We start from the raw sequence: 20657 nt of genomic DNA, 5'->3' as shown, positions 1-20657 counted from the left end.
TTTGCTGCAAAGCAAAAGGTGCCCGATCGACACCCGACTCTGTGCCGCAGGCAGCACACAGCAGGAATCCCTGCTACCCCGGGGACAAGGATGCCACCATGTGCAGGGGGAGCTGACATCAGGTTGGCTTATCAGTTACCAGGGAAACCAGCCGCTGGGCCATGTCCCTCGCAGCCTCTCAGGTTAATGACCATCACAAGGGCCCTTCAGTAAATTCCCAGGTAGAGCCAATCTGGCCTAAGGATTAGAACCATCACCTGCTGGGGCGGGGGTGAGTGCGTTCCTGTGAGGAGGAAGAAGGCGAAGCAGGGACTGGTTGGGCGGGGTGTACAAAGAGCAAGAGAACAGCCATCTTGAGTGGCCTGACCATACACCTCCTATTTGCAAAGTCTTACAGTGGTCCGTAAAGGCCCTCCACTCCTGCTTGCTGCAGCCTCCTCCAAGGATTCTCCCCGTGCTGTCCTGTAAACACAGGGTCTGCACCCACCCTGAGCCTTTGCACCAGCTGTTCTCTGCTCAGAAGACACTTCCCCTAGATAACTTGGGCTCGTTTCCTCACCTCCTTCAAGCCTTTGCACAAGTCTCTTTCTCATTGGGATTTTTACCGTGGTCACCACATGGATACTTCAACCCCTTTCCCTCCCTGCACGCTTGATCTTCCTTCCTTGGCTCTACTTTTTCATTTTTTCTGGAGCATTTCACTTTCTAACTTAATATGTTACTTACTTTTAAAATATGTTTTTAAATTGGGTCTTTTCCACTAGCATATGCTAGAATTGCAAGGGCAGGATGTTTTGTTTAGTGATATATCTCCAGGGCCTAGGATGGTGCTCAGCACATGGTGGACAAAAGTTTTCATTGTGTAAATGAATAAATGAATGGATGGATGCACGCAGCAGTGTTCTTAGAGGCAAGAGGGGTTAGGGGATTGGCCTTTGGTGGAAAACTGGGTGTTGATTTGAGGAAAGGGGATAGTCGCAGGGGCTACTGTGCACTGGCAGCATAAGACCTGAGGGCTCCAGGAGTCATTCTGTCAGGGGTTTTTGTTCTGCATCTGGAGGTAAAAAGCCAGGTCATGTAGCTCCTAAGATTTTGTTCTGCTATCTCAGACTCAAATGCCAACTCCGTTGCCCTCAGGCTGCTCTGTTTAGCCTCAGGCTCGGCATTCACAGCTGCCGTATCTCATGGTCCATCCTTCCCCTTCCTCTCCAGTTCTCAGAGTACATTCATGCCCAGGTGGCATCTGGCAAAGGGAAACTCGCTCCTGGATTCGATGCTGAGATGATTGTGAAGAATATGTTCACCAACCAGGACCGGAATGGAGACGGGAAGGTCACGGCTGAGGAATTTAAACTCAAAGACCAGGAGGCCAAACACGATGAACTCTAAACCTTGGCCCCTTGTGTGACACCAAGGCCCCCTGTGGTGGCAGAATGTACAGTGAGGATTTGAGGGTCTCTCAGAAGGGGAGTCGTCAGCAAGTAGTAGCTGGGTCACGTGGTACCTGGGACATACACCGGGGTGGCTTGATACACATGGTGAGAATTTTAGGCCAGTGCCAGTGATACTAAACAAAAGCATCGTGGGAGCCTTAGCGTGGGTTGCATAGAACATCAAAGAGGCTGCATTGTCAGCTATTGTTTTGTGAGCCTTTGGGTAGTCTTGTTATTAAAAGAAAATAGTGTCATACAGAAGTTATAATCCACTTGGAGGAAAGAAGAAAAAGTGCCTAGGGTATCTACAAAACGAGGACTAAAATTTTTTGTGTGTTTTTAAAAAAGTGTTCTCCAGATGGTCAGAAAAGAGAGGACATGCCCCAGCAGGATTCCCAGACAGTTCCAGGAAGTGTTTCCCAGCACCCTTTCTAGGCTCTGGTAATGCCCAGCCTCCAAGGTGCCTCTACACTTGGACACACACACACTTTTCTAGTAAATCACACTCCACCTCATTGTGGTCCTCCTTGGCCAGGTAGCTTGGAGGATAAAAAGGAGATGGATGGAACAAAAGGCATCTTGGAACAAAAGGCATCTTGGACCACAAGTAGAGAATTTGATTCTGCATTTGTCTTGTAGGAGTACCTGCTTCACTCTTTGCTATCCCCACCACTGTATCCCATGGCACCCTCTCATCCTGAATCCTTTGATCAGATAACATGTAGGGCTGATGGCCAAGCCGAGCTCCAGAGCATCTCACTGTGGCCAAGATGGAAATGTCATCCTGGCAGTGAGCATACACTAAGTGACATATTCCTGCCACTCGTCTTGGAGAGGAAGGTGTCCCAAGGCCTGGGGGCCTCTCGGTGTAGAAGGACATTACACCTCCTAGCCTGTCCCACGTTATGCAGAAACCACCCGGCTGCCTTATGTCTTCTGTTCCCCAGTGGTGGTGGCACTCACCCTGAAGTAATCCATCGTTTTCCTTTTGAAATGGCTGTTTGACTAATTTAAACTATTTTGTACTGATGTAGCTGAGATAGTTCATGAAAATGCTGTGCACTCATTCAATGGAATAAATGTTGGAAAATGAATCTTATATAAGATACTGAAATGTATCATTAGGTTTTGTGTTTTATTTGAAGGTGCGTGTATGCCATCAGAACCCCTTGAGTCACAACTTGGCAGGACTGAACTGAAAGAATGGGGAGGTGCTGCAAAAGGGGTGTATCAGTCAGGGTCCTGGCTGGAAACCTCATGTGGGCCTTCCGAACTGCTAATGAAGGGACTCTATGGACATGTAGGCAGGGCTCGGGGGCCCAGTAAGGATGTCGAGGTTCCCATGACTGCCAACAACAGGAGGAAGCTGTTCCACCCCTGGGCCTGCAGGGTCAAGGGGAGCCTGGGGGAGTTGGTGGAGGGTTGCAGCCACTCCCAGAACCGTGGCCACAGTGCAGAGCAGCGAGGGCAGAAACACCCATCCCTCCGTCCTGTCACTAGCTCTCATCAGCTGAAGCCAACTGGAAGCCAGAGGGCAAGGTGCTCAGTCAGGGCCTGGTGTTCTCAAAGGTCAGTGCTGAGGTGCAGAGGAAGGAAATGACTCTGGCCGGGGTCAGGGTGGGAGCAAATGGAGAATAACTGACACATGTATAGGAAAAATACATAGTTTTTTTAAGGAGCAAATGTTAGGGTTTACCCTTTGCAGAAGCAACTTCAGGGACCTTGTGGTTTGTGGAAGTAAAGCAGGTGCCTGCGGCCTTACCAGCTGTGCCGCCACCACTGTCACTAATGTTCTCACTTTCTTCTACAGGGCACACACAGTGATGCACCTTCTTCATTTAACAGAATACCCTAAGTCCACTAGGTAGGTTAATGATCTGCTAGATTGAATTGCCCTTAGGAATGCATTTGACCTGTAACACTTCATTAGGCTTACGAATCTTCATGAAGATAAGAATTTTGTGCTTGGAGTTCCCATCGTGACGCAGTGGTTAACGAATCCGACTAGGAACCATGAGGTTGCGGGTTCGGTCCCTGCCCTTGCTCAGTGGGTTAACGATCCGGCGTTGCCGTGAGCTGTGGTGTAGGTTGCAGACGCGGCTCGGATCCCGCGTTGCTGTGGCTCTGGCGTAGGCCGGTGGCTACAGCTCCGATTCGACCCCTAGCCTGGGAACCTCCATATGCCGCAGGAGCGGCCCAAAGAAATAGCAAAAAGACAAAAAAAAAAAAAAGTATTTTGTGCTTATTCTCTACCCTAGATTTTTAGTTGATCCTGTTTGAATTTCTTCATTGGCTATTTTCTACAGTGGTGGAGACAGGTTGGCTGAATAAAATTTAAGTTTCTCAGAAATTGACACAACATTGTAAATCAACAATACATCAATTAAAACACAGCAATAACAATTTTTGTATCTCTGGGGAAGGACTGTAGGCTTTAGAGCTTTAAGAATGGAGGGAAACTTTAGCTTGCTTTTGTATTTAAACCTCCCACCTGACTGCTGAGTTGGAACATTGATATTTTCTAGCCTTTAGAGTCATACTGAAATATTGGCCCTAGTGTCTGTCTCTGTCCTGCCGGCTTTTTTGTTTTTCAGCTTGAGGTATAATTATAAAATGGTAAGACAGTTCAAGTGTATGAGATGATTGGATATAAATATACATTGTGAGATTCCCCCATACACTTAACACATACATCATCTTCTTTTTTTTGAGAACATTTCAGTTCTACTCTCTTAGCAAATTTCTGCTATACAATAGGTATTATCAACTATAGTCACTGTGTTATACATTAGATCCGCAGGCCTCATTTCACAGTTGATAGTTTGTGCCCAACCCTTCTGATGCCTGGTAACCATTTTTTTTTTTTTCCACTCTGCTTCTATTACTTCAACTTACTGTTTTTGATTCCACATATAATACCATGCAGTATTCATCCTAAACCTTTGGCTTGTTGAGTGCTGCCTGGCACTTCCGTTCTTCCTGTTGCTAAGGACACATATATATCATCTTGTCAGGTAGGCTGGCCTGACTGCAAGATTATACGTAAGCCCTTTAATCTTAGGTTTCTAGAACAAAGTTGCTTTCTTTGAAGCCTTCTTCCCTTGCATCTCCTAGGGATCTGGAGTCTTTATAAAATAGGAATACTGCTCCCAATTACTTATTGGTAGTTGCAGATATAAACATTTTGTGCTTATTAAAATAGTGTTTGATTCTGTGTGGTCTCCATCCTTAGTGCTGGAATTTTTTCTGGTCATTTTAGGGCCACACTTGAGCACATGGAGGTTCCCAGGCTAGGGGTCCAATCGGAGCTGTAGCTGCCAGCCTGCACACAGACACAGCAACATAGGATCTGAGCCTCTTCTATGATGTACACCACAGCTCACAATAACGCCAGATCCTTAACCCACTGAGTGAGGCCAGGGTTTGAACCCACAGCCTCATGGTTACTAGTCAAGATTCATTTCTGGAGTTCCCGTCGTGGCGCAGTGGTTAACGAATCCGACTAGGAACCATGAGGTTGCGGGTTCGGTCCCTGCCCTTGCTCAGTGGGTTAACGATCCGGCGTTGCCGTGAGCTGTGGTGTAGGTTGCAGACGCGGCTCGGATCCCGCGTTGCTGTGGCTCTGGCGTAGGCCGGTGGCTACAGCTCCGATTCGACCCCTAGCCTGGGAACCTCCATATGCCGCGGGAGCGGCCCAAGAAATAGCAACAACAACAACAGCAGCAAAAAAAAAAAAAAAAAAAGACAAAAAAAAAAAAAAAAAAAAAAGATTCATTTCTGCTGTGCCACAATGGGAACTCCAGTCTTGGTACTTCTAAACTGAAACTATTCTAACTAATCCACTTTTCTCCAGCTCCACTCCCCATTCCTGCCAACCTATCATAATTTCTAGTTTGGACTTCTACAGTAGCCCTCTAGCTTGTATGCATGGATATACAGGGATCCCCTGCTTTTTGGTTTACTTTAATATTATATTTAAGATGGTTTTTTTCTGCAAAACCTTTTCTTCTTAAACTTATAGTATGAAAATTTGGAAAATAGCTACTATGACAAGGACATTAGGATTCATGTATCACACAGACACACACAAGAAAAAGAAAAACATGGCAGGTTTTGGTGAATGAATTTTCTGAATAAATAATAGTCAACATAATTAAAAAAGCTTTTCCAAAAAAAAAAAAAAAAACCCACACAACGGGAATTCCCATCGTGGTGCAGCGGAAACGAATCAGACTAGGAACCATGAGGTTGTGAATTCAATCCCTGGCCTTGCTCAGTGGGTTAAGGATCCAGCGTTGCCATGAGCTGTGGTGTAGGTTGCAGACACAGCTCAGATCTGGCGTTGCTGTGGTTGTGGTGTAGGCTGATGGCTACAGCTCTAATTAGACCGCTAGCCTGGGAAACTCCATGTACTGTGGGTGTGGCCTTCAAAAAGACAAAAAAAAAAAAGGCTTTTCATTTCATGTTTATCATCAGTGCTTCAATATAGAACATTCTGTAATGATTTAGTGACATGAAGATACCAATAGATTTTTTCAAACATCAAGTGCCAGTATTTTTTGGTAAATACTGCTTTTCATCAAACAAAATAACCAAACATACTAAAATTTTAGGAGATGGTAATACTATCATCATAATTCAGCCAAGTTATAAAAATGACAACACTTAAAATCATGTACATTATTTCACCATTTCATAAAACTTTTTAAACTTCTACAAGCTTTCCCAATGTAAAAACTCTTCAAAAACTTCATAATAACATTAAGCTACAAAACTGACTCTAGAAATGTAGCGTTATTTTTCAAATTTTTCCTGTTTTGTTTTTTCTACTGTTAAAAACAGTGAGGAGTGTGCTGAGAGAGGTGGAGAAAAAGGAGCTTCCAGTTGATGGATTCAACCAATTTGAAAATACTTCAGTAATGTAGAGAAGAAACTTCAAGAGCAAGAATGTATTATAAATAATAGTCTTTTAGCAAGACAGATGAGCAGCTCTTGTATCAGTTGCACCCACAAGTGAGAGGTCTTCTTGAAGAATGCTTACTTATAGAATCTTCTGTAAGATAGAGTTGGCAACGTCCAATGATTCATCTCTTACTAGAACAATATCATAAGAGTCCATGTACTTTTCTAAAAGCTCATCCACCTAATCAACCAAAAAGAAAAAAAAAATCACAAAAATTAAAATAATATGCAGGGGGGAGAAGTAAATAATCCACTATAAATCTCACTGCTGTGTTAGAGCATTCAGGTAAAATGTAGTAAACGAAACTTGTTTTCATAAAGCATTTTGAAATGAAACACTTTCAAAATTTTAAAATTCATTGACATAGAAAATCTCCCACTCGGTTTTCCTTCCAAAATGATTTCTCTCTAGCCAGTGGTTCTAACAACTGGGGAGACAGCGCCCCAGGAACACTTGGCAGTGTCTAAAGATAATTTTGATTCTCTTAACTAGGGAGCACTGGCCTCTGGTGGGGAGAGGCCAGAGATGCCTCATTTAGAACATACATCCTCTGTCTCCTTAATAGCTACTGCAAGCACGTGTGCATACCAACTCCTTTAGACTTTTTTTCTGTCTTTTTAGGGCCGCACCCTCGGCATATGGAGGTTCCCAGGCTAGGGGTCATATTGGAACTGTAGCTGCTGGCCTACACCACAGTCATGGCAATGCCAGATCTGAGCCATGTCTGCGACCTACACTACAGCTCATAGCAATGCTGGAGCCTTAACTCTCTGAGGCCATGGATAGAACCCACATCCTCCTGGATACTAGTCAGGTTCGTTTCCGCTGAGCCGCAATGGGAACTCCCCAACTCTTTTAATCATCACCAGAGTAAAGGGATAAAGAGTAATCAAAATGTCTCTAAAGTAAACAGAGAATTAAACGATGGATATGGATATGTATACTTACTCTATCGTTTAGATACCCAATTTTCAGAATGTGTTCAACATTGGCTACTCCGTCTGCCATTTTTAAGTCCCCTTGGGAGTCTCCCAGCAGAATTATGTTGCTATTGTTTTTTAGTTGATTGAAATATTCCGTATTCTTCAAGGAACCATCATGTTTGTTAAACACATGAATTAGTTCTCCTTTAAATCCTCTGAGCAGCCCCTATTAAAAATATAAATCCTTTGAAACAGCAAGTTCTGCAAGTTCTGCTTGTTGTATTTTCACTTTCATGATAGGTGAGAAGGGCTCTGAGAAGCTAATGACTTTCTAGAGACTGTAAGTTAAATACAATGCATTGAAAACCCAATTTTTACTTTTCATTTGTTTCCCTAACCAAAAGGTCTCAGTTTATGTATATGATAAAATATTGTCTTTCTTAGGACTCATTCAAATAACATCAGTTCTAATTCATTTTTTTCCATCTATGGGTATTAAGTGTTCACAACTGCTGCATTAAATTACTATAAAAGAAGCTTTACTAATTTCCTTATTAGTTTATAGCTTCAGAAACAAAAGTTTAGGAAGGGTGTGTTATTTTTAAAACAAGGATATAGATACAACCCTGGGAGGGATGATGAGTCCCAGAGTCGGCCTATCAACATGGCCTATTTTAATGAATATGCACTAAGTAATAAATAAAAATGAATTTACATGATTAAAATAATTTGTGATGTTAAAATTAATTACGAAGAATGACTTGATATTCTTACATTGTCATCAAAATCCATGAAGTTGGATACCACTTTGACATTTGGATAATAAACACCAGCTTGACGGATAACCTCCTCTAGCACATCACCGATACCAGCCGAAAATATGAACACAGGGATATTGTACTGCTGGAGCTTATCAAAGAAATTCTCATATCCTTCCCTGTAAGATGGAGGTTGGAAGTGAGTGTTAAAGAGCAAGCTACAGCTCCTTTTCACCTAGAAGTTAAAAAAGCTAAATAGTTCTACTGCATTCCATGGCTCATTAAATATCCTCATTTCAAAATACTACCTGAGAAGGCTGTTACTGATGTCTATGGCACTGTTAGCACCAAGTTTTTCAAACTGGTTAACTCTTTACATGCCTTTCGATAAATTCTAACAGTACAAATTAGATGATTTTAGACTTGCACTGAAGACGGATATAAACCGACAATTCAGAAGGTATACCATTTAACAGCAAATAATTGAACCGCACCTTGAAAAACTGACTAGAGTGAGCTGGAAGACCTCCTGCTTATCTCCTATCTACTGTTAGAAAAGCCGAGTGGCAGGAACTAAGCTGTACTCTCTTTACATCTGGCACCTCTTAAGATCTGGTGGCTGCAGGTACTGTCTTAATCTTAAAAATCAAAACCCTTTTTACTCTTACTAGACTACAGGTTAAGCTGCCTACAATGGAATGAAATACTAGCTGTCCTCACACTCTGACAAATTTAATGCTTTCCTCCTTAGAAGCAGATCACCTTAAAATGTTGCATCATCAAGAAAAAAAGAAACAGCATCATATTTGTCTGAGTTGAAAAATTTAAGTGGTAAACAGTACTGAAAATAAGCTTAAAAATGTTTGTATCTTATAATTCATGTATTACAAATATTTTTATTATCTGTTAAAACACATTCACCTTTCCTAGAGATAACAGATTTCAAGGGGAGTTTGAGCATTCGGAAAGCAGATCATGTAACAGAAACAGAGTTATGAGCTAAAAATCCTTTTCAAGTTGATTTATAAACATTCCTTTCATATTTCACTATCTTTCAAAAGTATTTTGTTAAAATATTTCAAAATGTCTTGGTTTCATAAATTTTTAAGTTAGTCTTGAAATTTTTAATCTTTAAAAAGGAAATGCAGATTTGTACTGAAATCTCATAATTCCCTATGCCGAGATCTAATATGTCTAAATTCCTTATCTTACCACTCTTATGATAGGTGGCATATTTTGGATATGTTTTTATACATAATATTGTCATAGATTATTTTAATAAGAACACACACTTAAATACATTTATATAAGAAACTTACTTGAGCATAATGTCAGATTCTTCCACAATTTCTTTAAGTTTGGCTTTTGGTAAAGCCTGTTCAATAAGCAGACCATGTGATTTAGTATACCTGGAAAGTATAAGGAGAATGTCAATTATCAAATAAAAAGAGAATATCAACTAAAACAAACTGAAACTATTACCCCCACCCCCCCTTTTTTTCGCTGCACTTGTAGCATGTGGAAGTTCCTGGGCCAAGGATCGAACCTGTGCCACAGCAGTGACAATGCTGGGTCCTTATGCAGGGAACTCTGTATTATCCTTATCTAGAAGCATTCTTCAGTGTGAGAAAAAGAGGATTTCATTCATCTTAAGTTTAGATTTGGAATTTAGAGATTTAAATTCATTACTAATGAATGTATACCCCATGTGTCTCAAGACATGATACATATCTTCCTTCTAATGTATTGCTCAGTTCTCAAACCCTGGCTTAGTTTAAATAAGATAATCAAAAGATAGTATGTGTAAATCCTTCCTCAGTCTACAGATAAGAACTGAATCAAAGCTGGGAAGCCATAACCATTTCTCTGATTGCAATAAGAATTATGGCAAGGCCATTTTTTTTTTTTCCACCTGTTTGTGGTCTGAATTTTCATGAAGTGCTTAATACTGAAGATGTTGCCTAAGAGAGCCAGAGAAAATCCTTGTTATGGAAAGTTTTATATATAAGTGCTTTGTAATTAATTAAAAAAACTATAATTATACCATCTTAGGATAATAGGCCTTTAGAAGCTCTCTTGTTGGTATTTAAAAATCCACCCAGGGAGTGCCCATCCTGGCTCAGTGGAACAAATCTGGCTAGTATCCCTGAAGTTGCAGGTTCAATCCCTGGCCTCCAGTGTAACCCCTTTTCAGTGTTTCATACCATAAACACTGATTTAAGCCTGCAGGATATTCAGGTTAGGTAATAGGATAATGAAGACTGGTAACATCATTCCTGGTCTTTTAAGACTAAAAAAAAAAAAAAACAAGTTGTTGCATCTCAAATCTAAAAATCTTCTATTCTCTGAAAACTTCCACAAATGGGATGGGGCTCCAATTCCTGTGATTATCTTGGTGGACTCTGTGATACAGCCTAAGTGTGTCAACATTTCTCTTAATAGCATCCAACTAGGATTCAACACAGTATTTTCACTGTGGTCTGCTTGGAATGTGGTTTTTTTTGTTTTGTTTTGTTTTTTTGTCTTTTTGCCATTTCTTGGGCTGCTCTCACAGCATATGGAGGTTCCCAGGCTAGGGGTCGAATCTGAGCCATAGCCACCGGCCTACGCCAGAGCCACAGCAATGCAGGATATGAGCCACGTCTGCAACCTACTCCACAGCTCATGGCAATGCCAGATCCTTAACCCACTGAGCAAGGCCAGGGATCGAACCCGCAACCTCGTGGTTCACAGTCGGATTCCTTAACCACTGCGCCACAACGGGAACTCCGGAATGCTGCATTTTGATTAATGTGACCAATATCAGAGGTTCATTTCTCAGTAAGTATGTCATACACTGGCTCCAACTGAGTTCACAGTTAATTTAAATCGTAATTCTTTTTCTTTACACATTCAGTCACATTTTACTCCTACTGATCTTCATCTTAAAAAAACAGAACAAAACAAATTCGAATACTGCAGTGATTAGAGAATTAGAGTTCATTTTGTCATGTGTAATTACTGCTCTAACTCACTGGATAATTTATGAATCCATTCATATACAGTACAGGGCAAAAATAAACCACAGTTATAACTGTGATGTTATTTTATATTTTCAACCCTCCCATCACTCAATATACACTTACCATTCCACAATATAAGGGTACTTCTCTTCTACAGTAAGAACAGGATCAATTTCAATAGCATAATACTTTTCCTTTAGTTGTAGTAACTAGAAATAAGTGAAAAACTTAATCATTAAGATTATAGTTGCCATTAAGCTATTTAGTTTTATAGCAAGCAAAAAAGTAAATAAGTGTTTTCCATAAACTGCTTTATATGGTAAAGATTAGATCATGCCTACCTAATACATGTATCCACTAAAGAGATCTTTGTTGATCTGTCTGTATGAATCAAAGCTACAGCTGCTGGCCTATGTCAAAAATTATGCTTGCCAAAAACTACTTTTTAAAAGTACTGTCATGTCAGTAATTCAGTGAAGTCAGTAATATGCAAATTATTGCTATGAAGTATTTTTTTTCCCTATGAAAGTATTACATTTGATTCACATTTGGAGAACACCAAGTCTTATTTGTTAAGTAAGAGTCTTATTGGCAGTTCCCGTTGTGGCACAGAGGAAATGAGTCCGACTAGTATCAATGAGGATGCGGGCTCTATTCCTGACCTTGCTCAGTGGGTTAAGGATCTGGCGTTGCCATGAGCTGGAGTGTAGGTCACAGACTCGGCTCGGATCCCTTAGTTGCTATGGCTGTGACATAGGCCGGCAGCTGTATAGCTTTGATTCAGCCTCTAGCCTGGGAACTTCCATGTGCTGTGGGTGTGGCCCTAAAAAGCAAAAAAAAAGAGTCTTATTTATTAAAATAAGATGTTTTACTTACTCAAGGAGAGAACGGAGGCAGTTTTCTGATCAATTTAAGATAACAAAATACATAAAAATCACAGTATTTTTGTTTTAATTCTCCAGTTATTATAAGGACACCAAAATATTTTGGTAATCAATTAAAAGTTTTCCATGTAAGTTTTATTGTTATCACTATAAAGTTACTGTTAATTTTTTCATTAAAATACACTGGGAGCATATAATACAATAAACCTAAAATGTACTAACTGTTTACTCTGTGCCAGATATGGCTAGAAGCTCTTTGCATCCATTCTTGTTTGTATGAATGAAGCAGGAAAAAAAAATATCTCAGGCAAAAAAGGTAATGAAATCTTTGAGTAACTCTGGATTACAGTTAGTGCTTACCTTTTCTCGACACTCATCTGTAATTAGCTTACAGTTGTCAATGACATCTACAGGGAGAAAGCAAACTAGGCATTAAAAAATGCTCTGATGCTACCAGTACTATAAAAACTATAAAATTACTTTTAATTTTAAATGCCAAGTCAACTAGCATGGTCATTACAACTTTTGGTCTTAGTGTTATAATTCACATGGCATTCCTAGAGAATCTACGGTTCCAAAATCTAAACCTCTAAATCTAAAATTCTTTTCCTACATTTGAGATTACTAGATTAGAAATTCTCCAGATAGGATTTAGTGGGCCAAAGGGTATAGTTTTTAGTAGTTTTTAAAAATAAATTATCAGAATGATTTCTCAAATTATACATGTACCAAGAGTAAATGAGAGGTCTTAAATCACTGCTTGTTTATCACTTTGAAGAGTACTATTTTAAAAACTCATTGCTGGAGTTCCTGTTGTGGCTCATCAGAAACCAATCTGACTAGTATCCATGAGGACTGGGTTTGATCCCTGACCTCACTCAGTGGTTGGGGATCTGGTGTTAGCTTGAGCTGTGTTGTAGGTCACAGACGAGGCTCAGATCCCACATTGCTGTGGCTATGGCATAGGCGGGAAGCTGTAGCTCTGATTCAACCCCTAGCCTGGGAACTTCCATATGCAGCAGGCATGGTCCTAAAAAGCAAACAAAACAAAACAAAACAAACAAAACTCATTGCCAAGTCTGGAAAACAGTAAAGGTATATTATCCTAGCAACACATTTTAATTTGATATTTATTTAGTAACTCACTCTATTATGTTTAATCAATGACAAAAATTCAGTACTATTCCTAGAAAACAAAGAGTATTTAATAAGTCTATTTCTTTACGTTAATTCAAAGTTTAAAACTGTTAAATATTTCCTGAATAATAAATATACATTTGGAGACACAAATTTCAGAAGTCTTGCTCTTCTTACAACCAAAACCATACAAACAGCCATTTATGTAAGATGGAGAAAAAAAAAGAAAAAAAAATACATAATAATCAAAAAACCAGGCCCACTCAATGTCCAAAAAGAAGAAAAAACCCCAAGCAACATCACAGATTACATAGGTAGAGGAGTTCCCTGGTGGCTCAGAGCATTAAGAATCGGCATTGCCACTGCTGGCTCTCAGGTCACCACCCCTGTGGCTTGAGTTTGATTCTTGGTCTGGCAACTTCTGCATGCCAGAGGCATGGCAAAATAAATAAATAAACACACACATATATGCAGAAAAAGACCTTCAAACACTTCCATGAATGTTTATGAACGTCACACTTACTATGACATGATGGGCATCTTTTCCCTCTATAGGAAAATCGACTCAGTGTCATATCAAAGTCTGTTATTACCTGTAAGAAAAGGGGAAAGGTAGAATGAAATCAGAGCCACCAAGGCCAGACACTTAAAATGTATATTTCCTACAGGCATGAGACTGTGCTTTGTCCCTGCCCCCACCATAGGTTGTTCTGCCTACAATGAGTTTTCTAATGCAGTTCATGTATCAAGTCCTGAGAATTTCCTTAAATGCCCCAGAACTGTCACCAAATAAAATCTGATTAATTGTACAGGAATTTGCAATTGCAGGCAGTAAGGTTACTGGTCCTAATAGCAATAAAACATTGCACAATTTCAACCTACCTGGCCAAGTACAAAAATGCAGTGGAAGCAATTAAACTATATGAAAGCTTTCAGTTATTGAAACTGTTACATTATTGATTTAACTTGTCTACTTAGGTAAACTATGCCAAAGAATGAATGATACATAGCAACAAATTACCAGCTCCTAAAACTTAACAGACTGTGATAAATATTTTTTCAGAAATGTCTAAATGAATAATTTTTCACTGCATATTCAGATTGTTGATTTAATTTACATGTAAAACATTCCTTTAAAAAGGAGATTTTGGAGTTCCTGTTGTGGCACAGTGGAAATGGATCCAACTAGGAACCATGAGGTTGCGGGTTTGATCCCTGGCCTCCCTCAGTGGGTTAAGGATCCAGTGTTGCCGTGAGCTGTGGTGTAGGTTGCAGACAAGGCTCAGATCCCAAGTTGCTGTGGCTCTGGTGTAGGCCGGCAGCAACACCTCCAATTAGACCCTAGCCTGGGAACCTTCATATGCCGCAGGTGCGGCACTATAAAGACAAATAAATAAAAAGATTTTTTCCTTTTTTTCTAAGGGCTACACTTGTGGCATATGGAAGTTCTCAGGCTAGCGATTCAATCAGCTACAGCTGCTGGCCTAGACTACAGCCAGAGCAATGCCAGATCCAAGCCGCGTCTGCAACCAGCAGCAGCTTGCAGCAACTCGGGATCCTTAACCCACTAAAGGAGGCCAGGGATCAAGCCCGCATCCTCAGGGATACTAGTTGGGTTCTTAACTTGCTGAGCCACAACAGAAACTCCAAGAGAGAGGATTTTTTTTTTTGGTCTTTTGTCTTTTGTTGTTGTTGTTGTTGCTATTTCTTGGGCCGCTCCCGCGGCATATGGAGGTTCCCAGGCTACGGGTTGAATCGGAGCTGTAGCCACTGGCCTACGCCAGAGCCACAGCAACTCGGGATCTGAGCCGCATCTGCAACCTACACCACAGCTCACGGCAACTGGATCGTTAACCCACTGAGCAAGGGCAGGGACCGAACCCGCAACCTCATGGTTCCTAGTTGGATTCGTTAACCACTGCGCCACGACGGGAACTCCAGAGAGAGGATTTTTTAAAAGTAGTTATTGGGAGAGTTACCATTGTGGCTCAGCAGTTAACAGACCTGACTAGGATCCATGAGGATGCGGGTTTGATCCCTGGCCTTGCTCAGTGGGGTTAAGGACCCGGTGCTGCTCTGAACTGTGGTGCAGGTCGCAGATGTGGCTCAGATCTGGCGTTGCTATGGCTGTGGCGTAGGCCAGTGGCTGTAGCTCCGACTGGACCCCTAACCTGGTAACCTCCGTATGCTGAGGGTGAGGCCCTAAAAAAAAAAAAAAAAAAAAAAAAAAAAAGGTAGTTATCTCCTAAAAAAGTTACATTTTACTTTGAATTACTATCATTTATTTAATTAAAATAACAACTTGAAACTGTACACATTTTAAAGAATATTATTAATCATATTAATATTTAAGATGGCTTAATACTTATGGACAGTGCTATTTAGCTTAGCACTTAATATTAAAGAAAAGCTAAATTTATTTCAGGGGTATTAATTTTTATGGTTTGTTTCCCATGGGGTGTTCTGCATATTTTAGACCAATTCTAGATATATCTTTTAGATTTAACATTCCAAAAGGATAGGTAAAGCCTGTCTGTCTAAACTTTCTTTACTGAGCTTGTAGCAAAACATTAAGATGAATTGAATCTGCTTAATAATAAAGGCTTCTTGATAATTACTCACCTGAAGTTTGGCAGCTCCTCCTTTGATAAGACCACAGATAATTTCTTCTACTTTTGTAGGATTCTTGATGCGAACTGAACTTTTCTGGAATTCTGGCATCTAAAAATCAAAGAAATTAACATTCAGGCATTATTTTCAAAAAGTACATTTTTAATTAAAAAAAAATTTAATGTTCAGGTATTATTTTTAAAAAGCAAACCACCATCAACTTGCCATTTATATACACAGGACATGTTAAAGCACATCATTAGTTTCCACCCAAAAGATTAACACTAAATTTGTAATATCAAAAAATGCAATTTTTCTAATTATAAAAATCACACATCTTTACCATAGAAAAAGTCTAAAAAAAAAGAAATAAAAATTGTCTGGTATTCTACTACCCAAAAATAAACAAGTAAACTTTTTATTCTATTTTCTATTATTTTCATTTCTAAGATTGCAACCATACATATATATGTACATAGTTTATCTCATTCTCATTATATACCTTTGTGTCTGACTTTTTGAAAGTATTATTACATATATAGTTAAGAATATTTTTAACATAATTCATTCAAAATAAAATCCTAGAATTGAATAGAGAACATTTGAGCTTTGAGTCTTACAAAAATCTTTCTGCTTAAGATTTAGCTTGTATTCATACTTACATTTTAAATAACTTCTTGGCAGGAAGGACATAAATGTTACATGATTATTCCCCAAGTTTACCTTTGTACAAATAACTAAAATATATTTAATATATTTAATTTGAAAAGTTGCATCAAGATCTTTGTTCCGTTATTGTACTAAATCCCCGATAACTTCACTGTTCTTGGCATAATGTTACAATGGATTTACTTCATGTTAAGACAATCATCAAAAAGTATGAGACCGTCTGCGCTTAAGCTTGTTACTAGGCTGCTTTATGCAGGCTTTAGTTTTGCTCAATAATTTAATGTTATATAATTTCTTTTTGCTACCATATCACAGATAGAATGAAATTGATCAGAGTAAAATCAGCACAAGCACAGCTATACAAGAAGACTAGGGATAGGAAACTATGGATCATTTAATAATCAGCTCACAGTTTAAGACAATCAATGATTGAACCTCAAATTAAGACTCTATAGTGGTATGTATCCAATAATCTTTATTTATTTTATACGCTATTAGTCTATGTTATCACCATCAATATTAATGTATTTCCTGAGTGTTATGGACACAGTTCTGAAAAATTCCCCAGACCTTGTATCTCTGCTACAAGAAAATCTGACAAGTCTATTAGGTCCCATGTTGTCTCTATGTAATGGAAAAATTAGAAAATCAGAAAAAAGCCAATGTTTTCCTAAGACTGGAAGATGAATACAGAAGTGTACAGGAAAGAGAAATGTGAACATTAAATTTTCCTCCATGAATGAAAGACCTGAATCTATAATACACTTAATTTTAAAAAGCCACAAGCCATATTTAAATAGGATAGGATAACGTGCAATGCAACTAACCTTTATACAGCAATCCTTTTTACTTACTTGGACTTTAAAGAGTTCAAAAGAATAAAAAACATTATTTAAATCACCTAAATAATTTATTTTATAGTAATTCTTAATAGATGAGAAAAATCAACAGGGACTTCTTCCTACATTCCTTTTTTTATTCATTAATATCCACTCATTTATTTTTACAAATTACCCACTACTTTGAGTCACAAGAAGCAGCTAGGGATATGATGTTTATACAATTTTCCTGTTGAGTTTAAGGAATCACCGCTGTTTTAGAATATCACTTCCGTAGCTCACTTACAAATACTATAGGCATATAATGAATATTTTTAGGAGTATCCATTTCCTAACGAAATTCTGCTCTTACCTCTGCCTTAATTGGTAGATACATAATAACCAGCATATGCTTGATTTGATAACTATTATTGAAAGCAACAGAGGGTATATATGTCACCTATGGTACTTTCACCAAGAAAATTAAACATTTTATTTCAGTGTGTCTATGCTGATGAAGATGTCCTGCCTCATGCAAATCACATCGTACAAAACATTTAATTTTAAAAAGCCATATTTAGGAGTTCCCACTGTGGTACAGCAGGTTAAGGATCTGGTGTTGTCTCTTTGACAGTGTGGGTTTGATCCCTGGCCTGGGGCAGTGGGTTAAGGATCTGGCATTGCTGCAGCTGTGGCAAAGGTCACAGCTGCAGCTCAGATTTGATCCCTGGACTGGGAACTTCCACATGCTGCAATGTGCAGCCAAAAAAAGGAAGTAAATAAAAAGCCATATTTAAGTAAGATAGAAGAACCTGTTTCAGATAATGGAGTATAACACCAAGGCCTCTTCAAAGTATGTGGGTTTCTGCTAAGCTTACAACTAACAGATCGGTTTATTTTACATAACTGTGGTTTGAAAGAGAACCACTGGCTAAAGACCTTCACATCCCTGCTTCTGCATAACATACAACCATTCATTTTCAGATAAATGAGTAGTGAATATACAAATAGCACTGGAGTGAAATAACAGTGATGAAAACAGATGGAAGAGCAGCTACTTTCTCCAAAGGATACCACAGGGTGGAGGACATGAGTGTAAGAAATATAAAAATTATATCTGACTTGGATTACATGGTAATACATATATATACCCCCTTCCACAATACACATACATTACTAAAGTATATGATAAATACTTCTCAAGAACTTGAAACATTGGGCATTTTACTCAAGCATTTTAGAATACAACCTAAGAACTATAATTTTAAAATGTATGATATGTCAATGAGTATCAGACCATCAGAACATTATGAAGCATACTGCAGGAGTATGCACTTCATCCTATGTCACATCTTTCTGTTACCTCCTCAAATCCCTTCCTCATATTCCTCTTGGACAAAATACACCTGCCTGTTTGGTAGTGCATAAAATAATATACTTGAAATTTGAAGGGTAAGTTGTTTCAAATTATTCAAAAAACTTCCAATCTGATTATAATTTTATGAAAGATAAATAAGGGGCTAAAGTTTTCCATCATTTGTGAGCGAAAGAAAACAAATTTATTTTCTAAGGCCACAATGTAAAATGCTGGGGAAGGACCAAAGCTTTCCTGACAAGAATCAGGGTATTCTGGTTGATCTTTAATATACTGTATTATACAGATGAAATGAACTGCTTTTTTTTTTTTTTTTTGGTCTTTTTGCCATTTCTTAGGCCGCTCCTGTGGCATATGGAGGTTCCCAGGCTAGAGGTCCAATCGGAACTGTAGCCTCTGGCCTATGCCACAGCCACAGCAATGCGGGGATCTGAGCCATGTCTGCAACCTACACCACAGCTCATGGCAACGCCGGATCATTAACCCACTGAGCAAAGCCAAGGATCGAACCCGCAACCTCATGGTTCCTAGTCGGATTTGTTAGCCATTGCACCACGAAGACGGGAACTCCATGAACTCCTAATTATTAGTCTACTTCCATATTCAAAATGATTTCTAAAGAAGTTGGTTTCAAAGTTATATAGTTTTATTCACAACTCTATAGCAATATTAGATTATTTGATAATATTGTGTGATATTATCACTTGATACATTGAGACAAGACATAAATAAGCATCTGCATGGCAGTCACAAAACTGTCCTAATGATGTCTACTTGTATTTTCCTAAAAATGGCCCACATAAAAATTAGTTTAAATTACTTAAGAATTTCTATCTGAAGCTCTCAGAGAATATATTTTTTGTTTTCCAATGTTCAGATATGGTACAAGCTAAGGAGTAGGCACTACAATTTTTATGTGAGGACATAAAAAGCACAGATTTTTAAATCTTATACAAAAAAAGTAGAGTTTAAAGCCACTTATTCAGACTGGTACATTTATTCACTTATCATATACCTGGATGATTTCATGATTTATTCTGAAAATTATGTATTTCTAAATTTGACTGATAGCCATATTCCCTGCCTTCACGTCTCTGGCCTGTCTCTACATTAAGGTGGTATAGACCAAATTCTTTTGCTCATTCACCATATTGTGTGAGGCACTCTGCTAAGCACCTCTGTAAGAGATACAGACATTTTAGTAAGATATACATCTTATACTCAAATGTATATTCTCTAACATGGATTATAATACAGGAACCTAAATAATACATTACATGAGAAACAGAAGAAACTGAGATTACTTTTGCTGGGGCTGAAGGAGCTAGGCTTTCCGAGAGAAGCAGGATTGAGTATGCTGAAACTGGGGAGGGGTCAAAGTACAGGGTCTGATGTGGGAAAAGGAGAAATAACTCTTTCTAGAACTTAAGTGTACATGGAGAAGAGTGTATGTGTGAAGGAGAGATTGGATCTCGATGACCAGAAATTAGGAAAACATCCTAAGGAGCTGTCAACTTAAAAGGCGTATCAATGTCTTTAGAAAAGCAAACCCAAGGTAAAAACTGTGTAAATTCATTCAGTGATAGTAAAAAGTATTTAAGTATATATCATCTTTTGGCTTGTTTTCCTTCAATAGTCTTCTTGTCGGTTAACTACACTGCTACTTGCTTCTAAAGGAGACATCTTAAAAGGTTCTAGGATCCCGGTAACAACAAAATACATGGTGGGACATTCCTATAACACTTGTATTTATTTTGGTTAAAAAAAAAATCAACTCAAGCAAGAAAATGAGTTTAGACTAATTTAATTTTACATATCAGAGATACTTATGCTTGTGCCAACGACTCAAATGCCAATCATGCAACTGATACACAGATCATGTCCAAGTATTAGGTTAAAGCAAATAAAACTGCCAATACTGGACTATGGTTAATGTATTCAAAAAACAGAAATTTCATATTCTTCGTTAGCTTAACCAGGACCTTGAGTCAGCTTTAACCTCCCATCACATACTGGATGAGGAAAGTTAAGTTGAACAAAAGATTTACTAATTGTAACACAAAGCTGTTTGCATGCCAAGTCATG

General features: G+C 38.8%; 2 protein-coding genes across 13 annotated transcripts in view; one reads left to right on the top strand and one right to left on the bottom strand.

Annotated features, from left to right (window-relative positions):
* Window positions 1–2547, top strand: part of FKBP9 (FKBP prolyl isomerase 9) — a 45962-nt gene extending 43415 nt beyond the window's left edge. For 3 of the 4 annotated variants that reach the window (XR_014833168.1, XR_014833169.1, XR_014833171.1), the window contains one exon: window positions 1213–2547. Coding sequence is in view for 1 of the 4 variants with exons in the window: in NM_001252232.1 (NP_001239161.1) it covers window positions 1213–1389 (177 nt within the window). In the remaining 3 variants the exon portion in view is untranslated. 4 annotated transcript variants of the gene reach the window in all.
* A 3335-nt stretch (window positions 2548–5882) lies between these two features.
* The window catches only part of NT5C3A (5'-nucleotidase, cytosolic IIIA), a 41921-nt gene continuing 27146 nt past the window's right edge, over window positions 5883–20657 (bottom strand). For all 9 annotated transcript variants that reach the window (XM_003360166.4, XM_085005913.1, XM_003360167.3 and 6 more), the window contains 8 exons: window positions 15723–15821; window positions 13624–13693; window positions 12324–12370; window positions 11203–11288; window positions 9397–9486; window positions 8094–8256; window positions 7345–7545; window positions 5883–6576 (listed from right to left, as the gene is read on the bottom strand). In XM_003360166.4, the coding sequence (XP_003360214.1) occupies window positions 6475–6576; window positions 7345–7545; window positions 8094–8256; window positions 9397–9486; window positions 11203–11288; window positions 12324–12370; window positions 13624–13693; window positions 15723–15821 (858 nt within the window). In that variant the 3' untranslated portion in view covers window positions 5883–6474. The remainder of the gene's footprint in view (window positions 6577–7344; window positions 7546–8093; window positions 8257–9396; window positions 9487–11202; window positions 11289–12323; window positions 12371–13623; window positions 13694–15722; window positions 15822–20657) is intronic.

Source organism: Sus scrofa, chromosome 18 (assembly GCF_054392235.1).
Source record: "Sus scrofa isolate SSC_HxYL_T2T_F1_AM1 chromosome 18, Sscrofa_HxYL_maternal_Yorkshire_Landrace_v2.0, whole genome shotgun sequence".
Taxonomy (NCBI): Eukaryota; Metazoa; Chordata; class Mammalia; order Artiodactyla; family Suidae; genus Sus; species Sus scrofa.
This window is presented reverse-complemented; position numbering and strand designations above follow the sequence as displayed.